This window comes from Halichondria panicea, chromosome 4 (assembly GCF_963675165.1).
Source record: "Halichondria panicea chromosome 4, odHalPani1.1, whole genome shotgun sequence".
In the NCBI taxonomy this organism is placed as follows: Eukaryota; Metazoa; Porifera; class Demospongiae; order Suberitida; family Halichondriidae; genus Halichondria; species Halichondria panicea.
In genome coordinates, this window is record NC_087380.1 from 5,748,936 (window position 1) to 5,764,578 (window position 15,643).

The 15,643-nt window shown below is 42.0% G+C and overlaps 3 protein-coding genes across 3 annotated transcripts in view; 2 read left to right on the top strand and 1 right to left on the bottom strand.

Annotated features, from left to right (window-relative positions):
* The window catches only part of LOC135334531 (serine/threonine-protein kinase Nek8-like), an 81,998-nt gene that overhangs the window by 44,753 nt on the left and 21,602 nt on the right, over positions 1–15,643 (bottom strand). The window lies entirely within an intron of this gene.
* On the top strand, positions 4,110–10,391 carry LOC135334534 (uncharacterized). The gene is made up of 5 exons (XM_064529759.1): positions 4,110–4,198; positions 4,247–4,703; positions 4,784–5,621; positions 6,476–6,539; positions 9,966–10,391. Exons 2-5 carry the CDS (start codon positions 4,567–4,569, stop codon positions 10,145–10,147), a joined length of 1,221 nt encoding a protein of 406 aa, XP_064385829.1. The 5' UTR covers positions 4,110–4,198; positions 4,247–4,566; the 3' UTR covers positions 10,148–10,391.
* LOC135334529 (transcription activator BRG1-like) overlaps positions 11,804–15,643 on the top strand; it is a 32,881-nt gene continuing 29,041 nt past the window's right edge. The window contains exons 1-6 of the mRNA XM_064529751.1: positions 11,804–11,995; positions 12,169–12,947; positions 13,185–13,485; positions 14,321–14,494; positions 14,730–14,909; positions 15,184–15,314. Of these exons, the coding sequence (XP_064385821.1) occupies positions 11,912–11,995; positions 12,169–12,947; positions 13,185–13,485; positions 14,321–14,494; positions 14,730–14,909; positions 15,184–15,314 (1,649 nt within the window). The 5' untranslated portion in view covers positions 11,804–11,911. The remainder of the gene's footprint in view (positions 11,996–12,168; positions 12,948–13,184; positions 13,486–14,320; positions 14,495–14,729; positions 14,910–15,183; positions 15,315–15,643) is intronic.

Below are 15,643 nucleotides of genomic sequence, written 5' to 3' on the forward strand. Positions count from 1 at the left end.
ATTAGATTGGTCTATCCTTGAATTTTTACACAATCAGCGCAATAAGTAGGTTATAACGTAATGCCCTGTACTGCTAATACAACTCTTGTCCTTGGGGATACGCCCCTTGGGCTTGAGTTGTATATGTACACCCCTCTCAATTGCATGAGTATACATACTTGTTTCAGAAGCAGTCAATACATGCCTGTGAGAAATACTATGGATATCATATAATTACATTGATCACCTTAGTCCTATCAATACTGCATATCTAGTGCTTTCACATGCACCAGATTGGATCACCATAGAATGATCACTCATGCTATAAAATGTGTCCTGTAAGTATGTGAAAATGTACCTATGTTAGCAACTCAAAATCTCATCACAGTCTATAACCACAAAAATGTAGATCTTATTCTAAAATTGCTGATTGGCTATACAGGATGTCTAAAAAAGAACCGGTCACAAACGAGCAAATAACGACTTGCCCCATAAGCTGGTTGTTCTCTTAGACTCTCACCAATGCAGCCCTCTAATTGATCTACCATAACATTGTGGTGGTCCCACACCTACAAATTAGGAAGCTTGCATGCAGCTAGTGTCTTTTTATCGCACAATAGTCGGATTATCCATTAACTTCGACTGAAGGTGGTGCAGTTAAATTACATTTGTCATTGAGGTAGTCGCATAAGTATAGTTTAGCGAGAGTATTCATGGCTTAGTTGAGCTTGAGCATGCAACCAAGGCCAAGGCCCATGCATGCCTATGATTATAGCTATAGGGCACCCTATAGGTATTAGTCGTTGCAAAATTTTTTTACATTAGGCCACTCCAACAAAGAACTTAGTTTCCTGTCCTGAATGCTCATGCTTTTCAGCCTATACCTCATTATTTTTCCATATTTTATTGACCCTTGCACCAGTTTTACTCTCCATTATTTGTTAATTAATATGACATCATCAAGTGCCACAAGGCCATGTGCTACATGCATATCTACAAAACATAATTAGGGCAAGCCCCTGCATGAGGCTCGTCAAGACGGCCCATAAAAGATAGATGATAGAACTATTATAATAGAATTACACCTCGGAGTTACTTGCATGGTTACTTGCTGAATCAAAACCCCAACAAAACCCGACTATGTCCCCACTACACAGTGCTGGCATAATTTTGAGCATAATTATAATAGGCATATTTTTGGGGTGAGAAGCTGGCATAATAGGCACCTTTATATATACTCAGGGTGGTTAAGGCAATTAAGATTAAACAGTATGGTATATTTAGTGTTCGTAGTTTTCGCGGATTAGGCATGTATACCGCGAACATTTATAACCACGAACTTAATATCGCATGCATGCACAGGGGCGTAGCCAGGATTTGAGAGAGGGGGGTGCTTGGGATGAATGGTTTGTTCGAATTGCCGGTGTGCGGAGTGCACTGGTGGTGCAAAATATGCTCCAACGGGGGGGTCTGGGGGCACTCCCCCAGAAAATGTTTGTTGTTACATGCTCTGAGATTGATTCTAACGCAATCTGGCTAAAGAAATGAGGGTACTGCTGCTTTAAGGGTACTGGTGGTTAAGCCACATCTTCATCTGAAGATGTCCTATAAAATGCATTGTTTTGAGTTGTGACAATTAATTTAAATTTTGTTATTAATTAAATCAAGCTACTAACCAGGTTGGTTCTGCTTGTGAATTAGCAGAACAGGGTGGCAAGAACTTGCAGTTGCAGTGCTGCTCTATGAACTGGGCTCAACTGAAAAATACTCGACACGATGATGGATGGTGCAGTGATAGCTGCTGAACAGTCTGCAACTCTGTGGGGGGCCTTGGTCTGCTCAGCCCACGTGGCTTTGCGCATGTGCACTGGATGCACTGACTGGAATGAATACTTGGAGGTGGAGCTAGCTAGTTGGAGGTGGGGTTTTGAGTTGATCGTGCAACCTAGAGCTCTAGTTCTCTCATATCAGCTAGCTAGTAAAAGGAACTTGTGGACCAGAGTCTGAGGCCAGAGGGGGGTGCTGGAGCACCCTCTGCCCCCCTCTGGCTACGCCACTGCATGCATGCATGTAGCTGGGCGTAGCCGGCACCCGTTTCCAACGGGTGGCCGGGGGACATGCTTATATAGGATTTGTACTGCGAGGAGTGCAGCCCAATCAGATTGCAGTATTTTCTAACATAACGATATTCATAACCGGACATGTGGTTTATCGTAAGCAAACAGAGAGAGCAGCATTCTGTGGTTAATAATTGTATTCATGACCCTTACAGAGCAGTATTGCATATTACACAGCAGTACAAATTCTACATAAGTGACCCGTTGGGAATGGGTGCCGAACTACGCCCAGCTAGCATGCATACTGCAAAAAGGCGTTATTCCGAAAAAAATTTATACCCTTGAAATATACCCGCTATACGGTATAATTATTGGAGGCTGAAATGTTGGTTAATTGGTCACAGCTAGCGCACACAACAACATAGTACCTATGGTAATAGTGTTATCGGTATTTATGTCTACAATACATTTTGTTGAAAAATCGGCCTAGGACTGAGGCTAGACAGCAGAAACAATTTTCATGCACAAGAAATTACCTGATAGCACTTAGCACCATTAATTACTGAATGGTTAACTCCGTGCATGCATGGAATGCTATTAAAACTTCAGAAGATCTATAATGCTTACTCCATGTCCCAGCTCACTCACTAAGTGTTTACCAAGCTGCATAATTATGTGTGAGTGTGATTCAAAGACCAAAGAGCAAGATCTGTGGAGACTACGGCTAAACTGGGCATTCATTATCTTCATGGCTCCCATGTATTCAATCAGCCTGTATGGTATTACTTCATCCTTTCATCAGTTTGTAACCAACCCAACTGAAGTTGAAATTCTGTCACAAAACAACACTAAACAGAAGGTATTGTGTAGCTAGATCTAGTCTCGAATGAAGGAATCCATCGTAAAGCAGCTTCGAGTGAAACTTTAAATTGTGTTGTATTATAATTTTAATACCGCTTGAATAATACACTGTATCTCAATGCAGATTGAGCCAGGCCTTGGGGAATCTGAATTATTTTACTCCTTGTTAATTTCAGCTACCAATGTTGGTACTATCATTGGTGGGCTAGTGTGTGGATTTCTTGTGAGGATTGTTCCCTATTGGTATTTGTGGGCAGTGTCACTAGTGGCACACACAATTAGCTATGTGATGTACTGTGTTGTACATCAAGGTTGGCTGATGATGATTTCCAGGCTTCTTGCTGGGTATTTTGCAGGTGCTATTCTTACACTCGGCTTCAGCTACTTCACTGACACCAGTGTTTTGTACGTTGAAGAACTAAACAGAATGAGAATGGGTGCCAAAACAGGGGCGGATCCAGGGGTGATTTTGAGGGGCTGAAGCCCCCCCCTTTTGAAAAAACTACCCATGTATTGCTAGTCTGAGGTTACAACAATTTTGCCACCAACCTTGTTACTTATGCATCTGCATGTAGACTCACTGACTTAAGAGATGCTAGACAATAGCCAAGTCTAGCTACTAAGAGTATAAAGGATGTAGGCTAGCTAGCTGGACATGCATACTATACTGTACTAGCTAGTAGCTAGCTAGCTAGCTAGCTAGAACGTCAACTATTGCTGTTGCTGAGTCAGCTCCTTGTGCAATGTTTTGTAGCCTCGATCATATCCCAGGCCTCTTTTCCTAGGCCTTGTGAAGGAGGCTATTGTGCATGCTGTTGAGCTGCAACATGGAGCAGATCTCAGACTTTTTCAGCTAGTTGCAAGGAAGCAGCCTTATCTCCTCTCACTCTCAGTGCAGTCTGGGTAGGCATTGTGATTCTTTCATGTACCAAGAGTGCATGAATGTAGATGTAACATCTACAGTATATACATCCTTTTGTTGATCAGAACGAGTTTTTTGTATTAACTTTTTCATATTCAGTATTCACTTATTAATATGACAGTTCAAAGGTAAAAGTGTGAGCAAATTGTAAAAAGCAAAAAATTTCGCCTCCGGCGAGGCGGGAGGGGGATGCTCCCCCTCCCATACCCACCCCCTGGGTGGCTCTGTCACCCTCGTACGGGGCTTCGCCCCTTTCTACTAGCCCCCCCCTTTCATTTTTCCTGGATCCGCCCCTGCAAAACAGAATCAGAGCGAGTTAGAAACTATCTGTTTGCTACTTTCAGTTTTTCAATCAACCTAGGATTCATTTTAGGACCAGGTAAGCGATTTGTGTTAGCTGGTTTTAATATCCATAATGTCTGTGCAGGTTTTGCAGTAATTGTGGCACAGTTTGAGTCAGTGGATCAGTTCAGGGCGATGGGATGGTTCAACTTTGCCTACGGTGTAGTTGTTTTGTGTGTATTGGTGATATTGTTTCAGGGAGAAATGAGTTTCAAAACTGACAGATTGAGTTATTGTCAAGTTAAGAAAAAGAATTCTAGCTGTCGAATGCAGAATATGAGTCTACTGTCACTTTTCATATCCTTTCGAATACGTAAATATAATTATCTTTAAGAGCATGTATCTCATTATGAAGTTCCTTAACTATGTCTATACATAATAATTTCATTTCTCTTCTTGTTTATAATGGAAAGGATCCGAATGGCCTTTATTGGAACTGTATTCAACCCCATTGCCAGTGATTCGTTTGGAATTGATGAGAGTGGTGCCTCGTACTTTGTCTTAGCTCTGTGTATTCCTCAACTGGGAGGATCAATTTCATTGTGAGTCAGTGTATTTCTGCATGTCCATTCACCACATGTCTTTGATCCCATCGTTCCATTTCCTTTCAATTTTTCTGCAGACTTGTTTTTCAAAGACTAAAGATGTCGAGCCAGATGATTGTCCTGACAGGCATCATTACTACAATGTGTGGATATTTAATTGTGACTGATTGGCAGACGATTCCCTACGATCCGTGCACAGAGTACAGTCCCTTTCATCATCCTGAAATTGTCCAATATTATGAAAATAATACGATCATTGTAGGCAGGTTTCAAGAAAAAAATATTGAATCACATGTTGACTTCACTTTGCCCAAACTGAAAGGAGTCAAGCTTTTGCACAAAATTAACCTCATATTTGCGAATGGTACATCTTTTGAGTCGGACTTAAGGATTAACTTCCATTGCAGTCATGTTGACAATTGTACGTGTGCTCTAAAGAATCCTACCTGTTTGCATTACAAAATGGCTGAAAATCTAAGCATTCTACTGGCTACAAGCCCCGAGAATCTATATTATTACGAATGTAATTCTGACTTCAACCTGAGATTACCAATCACAGCATGTATCACTTTATTAAGACGTCAAACAGTACTGGCAGGTAATAAAGCAACAACTCCTGTAGATGAACATGAATCTGAAATTGAAAGTATCAATGTACTACCAAAAAGAGTATACTTCATAGCCCGAAACACTTGCATTGAGGCGAATGTGACTGGTCACCGGTGTCACTGGATACCCTCGTCCACAATCATCAAGAAGGAGTGTAAAGACTGTCAGCCCATCTGTAGGAGCATGAGCCAGACACTCACTTTCACTCAGTTTCTGGTTGGCAATGGACTGTTGGTTTACACCAGTGCACTCCAGTATGCTCCAATCGTATCATTACTCATGAACCAAACACCAAAACAAATCCAGGTATACTGTTATAATTAGCTATAATACTTGTGTTAATGGTGCGTATCTGAATTATATATGGTTCTAATGTATTTTAATGTATGTAGTTAACGAGAAAGTACCCTAACCGCGGTGTTACCTCGAGTACACACTATGATAACAAAGGCGTGGCCCTCTGGCCTTACCATGTGTGCACAGTGTCTGTCACACACGTGTCAGTGGCCAGAGTTTTGCAAAAGACTCGTCAAACTCTTTGCCTCCCACCCTCCCATTTAATACTCTATATCGGTTAGAGCTAGCCCTATATAACCACCTTTTCCATCTGACGATGTTGATTTACCGGTTTAGGGGGCTGAAGGCTAATCGCGGGGGCCCCTCTCTCAGTACTCCCCCCAAAACTAACCACAGTCACGTGACCTCCAACCTCTATATAGCGCAACAGAGACGTGGGGGCACCTGACCTACGCTTAGACCCGGTACTGCCAAAATATGACATAATATCCTCGCGCCAAATATGATGCCTTTGCTATATACCACAATCTGTACAACCATAGTTTATATATAATGAATATGTGTAGCCTGCAGGTATAATGAATGTGGATATTACACGCATGTATGCACACACTTGCATGGCTTTCCTTTTCTCTTTCAGTATCAGCCCATAGCGGCTATTATGAATTACTATAATAGCCAAAGTATATACCCGCACTATTTGACCAATCTAATTTCATGCATGCATGTTTGTAATGCATGGTTGTATAATACTGCACTCGGTCGGTTCTTCACTAACAATGGCAACAAAAATTATAATAATTATAGCTACATACGAATTACATTAACTTGCAAACTTTTAGTTACCACAAATTATGATGCAGGGAATAGTGATTGGAACTATGACGGCTGTGGGCGGTGTATCATCAAGTATATCTCCTCTACTGAGTAAGTTATGAAGACTTAAGGTATACATGCATGCAACTGCACCAAGACAAATTACATGTACACTGTGAGCCGACCAAATAGGAGACATAGAATAGTAGATTGTAGACATAATTATTATACAGGGTTCTATATTATTATGTGTTTGGGGTCCCGTGAATTCCTTATTAATTTGTTGCCGAATTCTATGTAGTATAGATCCATTATGTGATAATAAGTATGTACGTATACAGCATGCATGTGTATTAATTTTTATCAGAAGAAATGGATGCATGTTATTGATATAAGTTATAGTTATTGACTGGTTGACTAGTAATTATGGCTTATAAACAACCAATGCCAAGGGCGCAGCCCGAGGCTGAGGTTGTTTATAAACCATAATTACTAGGCAACCAGTCAACAACTGATTTATTTACTGCAAAAACAGCAAAACAGTCATTTGAACATCAGTGGAGACAGTCAAACTTGCTCTCACAGCCTCAGAATTATGCAGTTAGAGAACAGTTACAGGCATAGAACTAGCAGTACTACTGTGGAGCTACATGAGCTAGCTATAGGTTCAGCTAGCTGGAAGCCATGCATAAACTTTGACCAGACCCGCCCACCACTAAATGCAGCTGCGAGGTTTGTACATGTAGCTAGCTAGCTAGCTACCTGTACTGTAGCTGTTACTGTACTGTAGCTCTGAACTAGTCTGTTATTGTCAACAACACCACAGTCTACTTGTAATCCTCTACTTCTGAGCCACAGCCTTGACTACTGAGAAAGCACAGAGCAAGAATTTGACTACAGGCTTCAGCTAGTTACCAAATTTTGTCAAGATGCATCATATCAATTCAAATCTGCTGAGGAAGTAGATTATAAGAATAGTGCCTGGGGGAAGTAATTATGTTATAGTTATAACACGGGCACGAGGGATGTATGGAATATATTGCACTGAAGCACGAGGGCGCCAGCCCCGAGGGCTGAGTGCAATATATGCCATGCAGCCCGAGTGCACGTGTTATAACTAGTTTATATCCCGAGGGCATAGCAACATAACACTGTCCTAGTAACACAATATAAACAGCATAAAAAAAGACAGAGACAACTCTAGACACAGCTCTATCTCTTCTCTCTTCTAGACGCCAGTATCTGCAGCGTATAAGATTGGCATGACCGACAAATGGCTTGACACAAAATTGTTGGAGTTTCAACTGAAATCTGCAAAACAGCCCCACCCCACTTCTGGTGCTGCAAAACAGCCCCACCCCACTTACTGCTGCAAAGAAACAGCCCCACCCCACTACTCAGTGAATACATGGTATTAGCTGCTGGTCTACGCTCGGCCTCATAACCAAGCCAAGAAAGCTCGCTTCTACACTGCTGCAAAACAGCTCATACCCCCAGCAAAAAGAGCCACTTCTAGTGCTACGGTGAAGCAGAATTGACATGCATCACAATGTCGAGGACTAGGTCGATCTAGGAACACAGAATCTTCCACAAAATGAATCTTGGACAACTTTAAAACCTGCATGGTTGCAAGAAGAAACTCCAGCAGTGCTGAACATTCATTCCTGCATGGCTGGACATACTTTAATACTTGTTATTTCTCATGGGTATTAATTTAATTTTAATTTAATTGTCTGTCTAATTGCCAGAGGGGCGTTTTGCGGTCAGTGCAATATGACTTTGCGGTCAGTGCAATATGACTTTCAGCAGTGCAATATGCTTCATATTGCACTTGGCAACAACGTAGCAACGGGATATAAATAATATAATTACTGGACATCACCTAGGATACGGACTGAATCAGTAAATAATAATATATAATTATAGGTGTAGCAGATAACAATTATTATAATTATTGGTTATATGATACTGTATATCGTATTACTAGAATGTTTTGCGAGCATCAAACATTTGCGAATTTTGCGAGGGTTGATCACTTCGCAACAATAAAATCCGCAAAACCTAAATTATTACTAGTAAATACACACGATCCTTGCCAGAACGCAATAATTAGATTGCAAAGCGTCAACTTTTCTGCTGATTTGGCTCATTTGCAAAGGTTTTTCACCCGCGAAATATTCTAGTAATACGGTAACAATTAAGGGCCTATGAAAAGGACCATTTGAAATAGTGCATGGGGCATAATTATAATAAGTCAAAAAGCAGATTTCTTCCACTGCATTTACATGCACACAGTGCAACATGCGCTATGATTATTGTCGCATGGGAGTTTTAATGCCTAACCATGAAGCATTACATGCGATGCTTATAGCCTTGATTCCAGGCCGAATTTTCGCTTTTATAACAGATAGGCGAACAATTAGGCATGGTACCAGTTGTCTGCGCATGCATGCGCATTGTATTTGTGGTCGATAAAAATACTTAATAAACCAATTTTATACATAGAAAATTCACTGGAGTGAGCATACAGAAGATGGGAAGCTGCTTCACACTTAAGGGGAGTTGCCCGTTGTGCTGCAGCACGTTATAGCAGGCTGCTGGACCTCTCTGATTCTAGGCCCATATATTAATTTGTCTCAGGTAAACCTTGCTTGAGAAACGTAGACTCTCTAAGTCTTAAAACAACTCGATCTCGAACAAACATATACTTAATTCAGTCTTGTCAGTTCTGTGAGTAGGACAAGATTAAAAAGAAACTAAAGACAAAACGAGGGTTTAACCCTTACCTCACACTGTCCATGCAGTCTCAGTATAGCCAAGAGGAGCACTGTTGGATAGCTGGATACTAGCCATTGCTCATGTACGGAGAAGTAGACATTCTATAATTTCTCGTATTAAACAGGTTGTAGTGTCGATTGTCGATCCCTCTGTTCAAGCTGATGATGGCAGTACCGCAAGTTTTCTAGCTCACACCATTGATGGTGAAACCACGTAGCTTGCCAAACAAAAAAGACTTGATAGCATACATACACACAACATATCTGAGCTTTATAGCAGCTTCTTCATGCACTTGTTGTTCTGTCTTCAGAACAATGCTTTCTAAGCTTCAGCTATAAAAGCCATTTCAATTGATTCCATAAACGGGATACTGACTGCTAGTATAATACTATACACAACAGTACACGAATATAAATGTCATGAAAGTGAATGAGAATAAAATTATACATTCGTCAAAATCTGACAAACGCGATTGACGCATGCGCAGACAACTACTATACCCATTATAAAAAAACTTGGCTTGGGATCGAGGCTATACAGCTAGTGCTATACGTACATGTATTTGATGTACATGTTTGCACAAGAACAATTAACAGTTTACATAACCATGGTGACAATAGTTACTGCCTGTAGCCCTTGGGCATTCCAGTGTCAATATTAATAGATGCACTTAATTGTGCCATGCAAGAACTTAATAAATTAATTGTTGCTATGTCACCAAAGACGAACTTCACTGTATATGCATCAATTTCATTGCAGTCGATGCTGTGTACGAAGAGATGAAGAAAAGAGTGTTTTTGCTAACTATACTGTTTGCTCTAGTACACTTTCCCTTTATCCTTGAGATTATTGCACTCTACCCAAAACTGGGACCAAGAACTACGGACAACACAGACATTGAATACAGCAAACTGAATGAATTAGAACATGATCATGATTGATATATTACTCTGTACGTAGGAAAATGATTGATACATATTACTCTGTATGTAGGAAAATGCCACTTGCATGGATGTTATAGTGTATTAAAATCGTGTGGAAATGTTGTTATAATATAATTATCCAGAATCTATTTGCTTATTCACTTTCTGAGATTTTGATCTACTCAATCTGTATCACAGATTCAACTGCTTGTGTGTCTTAATAGACAAACGTAATATTATCACAGCCATTCCTTATAAGGAACATCCTACATGCACCCTGTCGTTTGTATATGAAGAGCAGTTTATTTCCTAGTAGAACAACATCTATACACATCACATCACACCCATTCTTGGTTAGAACTTATACCCTAACCCTAACCCTAAAAATAAAGATCAGTACATGATAGCTATATACATGCATGACGAATCCAAAATGTACCGAATAAGGCCTATTATTTTTGTTGCATGCATGCATGCAGTTGAGAGAGAGAAATCCACTGCTACTATACTCCTCTCGGCTGTGCTTTTGCCACAGGCGAGAACATAGAGCCCTGCTCAGCAAACAGATGTGACGATGCAAGAGCAGATATTCGTGCAACAGGTTTCTGGAGACGGCATGCAGGCCCTGATAAATTATTCTTCCCTGGTCCCCCCATTATAAAACTATAGAAAATGGACACTGATCCCTATTATTCTTTAGATACCCTAAACCAGCATAATTTGTAGGACCCAGACGTCAGCAATGCACATTTTTTGATGTATTAAGGGTTTTTCACCTCAATGGTTTCCCAATTATTGGGAAACCGGAGTTCATATCTGATTTTGTCACAGGAAAAGTAACACATTGGATATAGCAGAAATTGAAAAAGCTGTCGGAAATCGCCGACAGCAAATCATATGCAGCAATAACTCATGGCCTTTCAAGTAAGTGTTATAATATATATCCCTCAAGAACTATACCACAATGAGCTATGAGATAGCAAAGCATCCCTATTAAGCTTGCATGCACTGAGTTGCTACTGAACCGTCTCTACAACGCGAAACATTCAACAAAACCACCGCAAACCGACAGAAATGGCGCCCGTCTAGATGTATAATGACGTGGCCAATGGCATTTGGGGAAGTTCATTCGAGAGAGCGTTTTTTGATGGGGTTTTTAACCAGTTTGCTCCCTTGAATAAACGCCCCTCACTATATCTGCATCTTATCGCCATCACGAGAACCTAAAAAAAGAGGCACTAAGAGCAGCGTATACGAGAAGTCGAGCACTTATCATTTACTCCTCTCATCTTCGCTACCACAGGTGGCCTTGGCCCAGCAGCTGCAGCTTTCTACAAACGCCTGGCCAGCATGCTCTCCGATAAATGGAGACAACCCTACAGTACCACCATTGGCTGGCTAAGATGTAGAATATCATTCTCACTACTCAGATCTTCTAGCATGTGTCTGAGAGGCCGCGCCATAGATTATGTTGATCTTCCAATTCACCATTGCGAACTCTCTGTCTGAACGCATCAATATAATTATTATTGTGTGTGTACATAATTATAATTATAATTTATAGCCTTTATTATTATAATTAACTTTGCCTCATTTTTATCTCAGCCTCTGCCACTACTCATGTTTTCTCTCCACCTTCAAAAAAAATCTGGGTACGCATGCGCACTTGCGCACGTGATAAATGCCACGGCCAAAGAGCCAATGACGTCGACAGTACATTAGCTACTGTTTATACAGTACAGTACAGCCTTCATAAAGCCCCATTGACCTATTGAAGAAAATATGGCGAATCTACCACCTCCTGGTGACCCATACTTTAGTGGCGCGTCCATGGGCTATCCCTCAATGATGGGGCAAGGAAACAAGGTGGGGTTCTAATTAACGCACATCATATTGATTGTGTACCATATAAAATTGCCTGCCATGCTGTAAAATATATATACCTATTAAATACCTAACACTAGCACTATAGTGTACATAACTTATTCTTTCCACTGATGCTACTGTCTACCATGGGTCCACCCAATATGGCAATGCAGAGTGGTCCTCCGATGATGGCAGGATCAAACCCATACGGTCCGTCAGGCCCACCTCCTGTCGGCTTGTCTGCTGGCTCGTTAGGATCGCAACCCTCAGGGGTTGCCCCAATGTATCCGAGCTCCACTGGGGGAATGCATCACTCGTCCGCCCCTCCAAAGTTGAATAATCTTAACACCACTCAACTACAACAACTCAGTGCACAGATCAAGGCGTACAAGCTCCTCTCTCGAAACGTTCCTCCACCGGAAGCCCTATTGAGTATCGTCAGTGGACGCAGACCGACCCAAGCTATGTTAGCAGCCGGTAAAATCAACCGTCCTCCCATGTCCCCTCAACAACAACAACAACAGCGTTCCATGATGGGGTCAGTACCAAGCCCAGGCAGTATATCGGCAACAGACGGCTCTGGGGGGCAGCCTGCAAATATTAACCTGTACCCCCCTTCACCGAGTGCTCGAAGCCAAACAGAATCCCCGAAACCCCTATCACAACCATCCAACCCCCATTCTCAATTAACACAAAGCCACTCCAACACTGGACCTGTGCCTAACGTGACCATCTCGTCAAGTGGCGAACTACCCTTACCGGTTAGACAAGCTCTCGCAGCGCAGTCGTCCTCTCAAACACCCAGTAAGGACTCCAATACAACCACAGAGGCTGTAGTGAAAAGTGAGCCAGGTGCTAAACAGAAAAGCCAGGTGAAGCAGGTGAAGGTGGCCCCCTCTGGAGCACCTCAGGGCCTAGACCCAGGCACCATGATCAAGGAGAGGGAGAACAGGTGAGAGTGTACTGTGCATTAATATTTTTATTTAGATTTACATGCAAAATGTGTGCTACATGTACATACGTGTGGGATACAAAATATAATATCAATGTAGTGTGTTGTGTGTCACCATGTAGGCCTCAAAAATGTGTGTAGTACGTATGTCAAAGTCAGCATAATAAGTGATTAGTTTTGTGTTCAATAAGTTAGTAGGACATTTACACCTAACGTATCTGCCCACACACACCACAGGATCCATTCTCGAGTGGCCCATCGTATCAACGAACTGGAGCACCTTCCCGGCTCAATCCCGGGCAACCTTCGTACCAACGCCATGATCGAGTTACGTGCTCTCCGTCTACTCGACTTCCAGAAGCAGCTACGTTCGGAGATCATTCAGTGTGCTCGTCGGTCCACCACCCTTGAGACGGCACTGAACCTAAAGGCGTATAAGAGACCCAAGAGGCAGAGCATGAGAGAGGCACGTATCACAGAGAAGCTGGAGAAGCAGCAGAAGCTAGAGCAAGAGAGGAGGAAGAGACAGAAACATCAGGTGATTGTTGAACTGTTAGTACTGGTATACAATGTACATACAATGTTGTTATACATGTAGTACACATGTGTATTAGTTCCTTGGCCCCTTTTTATTATGCCTCGGTGCGCATGCGCAAGCGAGGTATACGGTAGTGTGTTTGTGTGTGTGTGTGTGTGTGTGTGTGTGTGTGTGTGTCTGTCTGTGTATACTGCTACAGCTGCACAAGGATCAATGAAGTGTAACTAAGAGTTTCTATAGGCTTCTAGTCATGTTTTGGATTTTAATTCGTGGATTTGCAAAATAAAGCTTCGTTCTCGAGTTATGCCTAGTTTTGCTTACTTGGAATGCCATTGCAGCCTTTTCAGAAGAGCAGTAGCACGTAGCCAAACTTGTTTACCGAGTGTTGCTACTCTACTTAGTAGTTAGCTCTGCACTAGAACGCTAGCTATTGGTAGCTGCAAGAGTGAGAAGAGAGCTGCAAGGCTCTGCTGACTTTGCAGCCATTAATTTTAGACTTGAATTTTTGGCATTGATCGTTTTTAACAACAATCATCGTCGATCATTACCCACTCTTTGAGTTTCCCTGGATTTTGCATGCAGTAAAATTAAAATGTTCATCATGATAATTATGATCAATGTGTGTATAAAAGCTAGCTTATTAGCGTTATGTTATGTAGCTTTGGCACCTCCACCGAGGCACCTCCACCTGTGGTGCTTTCATAATAATACACTATACGTACAATATTCTACAGTTTATTACAGCCCCTTCAGTATTTGATAGTGCTGTGTAAGAGTACAGTACCATTTAATGCTGTCTTCCCCCCCCCCCCCCTCTCTCTCTCTCTCTCTCTAGGAGTACCTAAACAGCATTATGCAGCATGCCCGAGACTTCAAGGAGTTCCACCGCAGCAACCAGTCCAAGATCTCCCGACTCAGTAAGGCTGTCCTCAATTACCATGCCACCATCGAGAGGGAGCAAAGAAAGAAACAAGATCTGCTAGAGAAAGAGAGAATCAGGAGGCTCATGGTGAGTGGGGGGGAGTGGTGTGTACATACATGTAGGTGGAGGCTCTCGTCTGATGAGGATTGTACAATCCTCTCACAAAAAGTTTCAGTATGTACATGTACCTTCAGTACAAGGAAGATATAGCAGCTGCAGCTAGTGCCAAGAGGTACAGGTGCAATGATTAAATATGCACATGGTATGCCAAACAAGTATATTATAGTGTGCCTGAGAGTTGTCGTAACCCCTCGCCGTGCAGGCCGAGGACGAGGAGGGCTATCGTAAGCTGATTGATCAGCAGAAGGACAAGCGCCTGATCTACCTCCTGGAGCAGACAGATGAGTACATTGGCAGTCTGACTGAGATGGTCAAGCAGCACAAGGAGCAACTCATGAAACTCAAGAAACGGAGGAAGAGCTCCAAGAAAAGACGTGTCACTGTGAGCAGCATTCTGTTGATGTACACGTACAATATTGTTACAGTAGTCTATGTTGTTCACGTGATCATTGTATTGTATCATTATAGGCTGTGTGCCAATGGTAATTTACGTTCTAGAAGTTTTCTTTGTGGTCACCTAAAGTTATGCATCAGTTTTAGTTTATCATTATATAGATGTGTATTCTCCCCGTTTTTCCCCTTCCCCCTACAAATACATGTATTATACTGGCACAAGACATCTCTTACATAATATTGCCACCCCCCCCCCCGTGCAGGAAGGCGAGGCTGATGACGACGATGCAGATAAGAGAGTGAGTGTGATTGAAACGTCGACTGGGAACAAGCTCACTGGGGAGGAGGCTCCCATGAAGAAAGATCTGGAGCAATGGCTGCAGGAGCATCCTGGGTGAGTGGTCAGATACAGTGTACATGTAATGCAACTGGAATTGCTCTGTGAAGCCATTGCACACTGTTTTGGAGGGTTATGGAATTTAGAGCTTACTTGCATCTACATGTACATGTATCTGGAATTGCAGTACTGCAGTACATGTATGTACCGTGTAGTGGGTATATTTCGAGAGTATAAACCTTCGCAGATTGACCGTTAGAAAGGTTTTCGCGGATTTAATTTTTGCGGAATAGCAGCCTTTCTGCATGCATGCGATATTAAATTTGTGGGTATAAATGGTTGCGGTACATGCTTGATCAGCGAAAACCGCGAACATTTATGCCCTC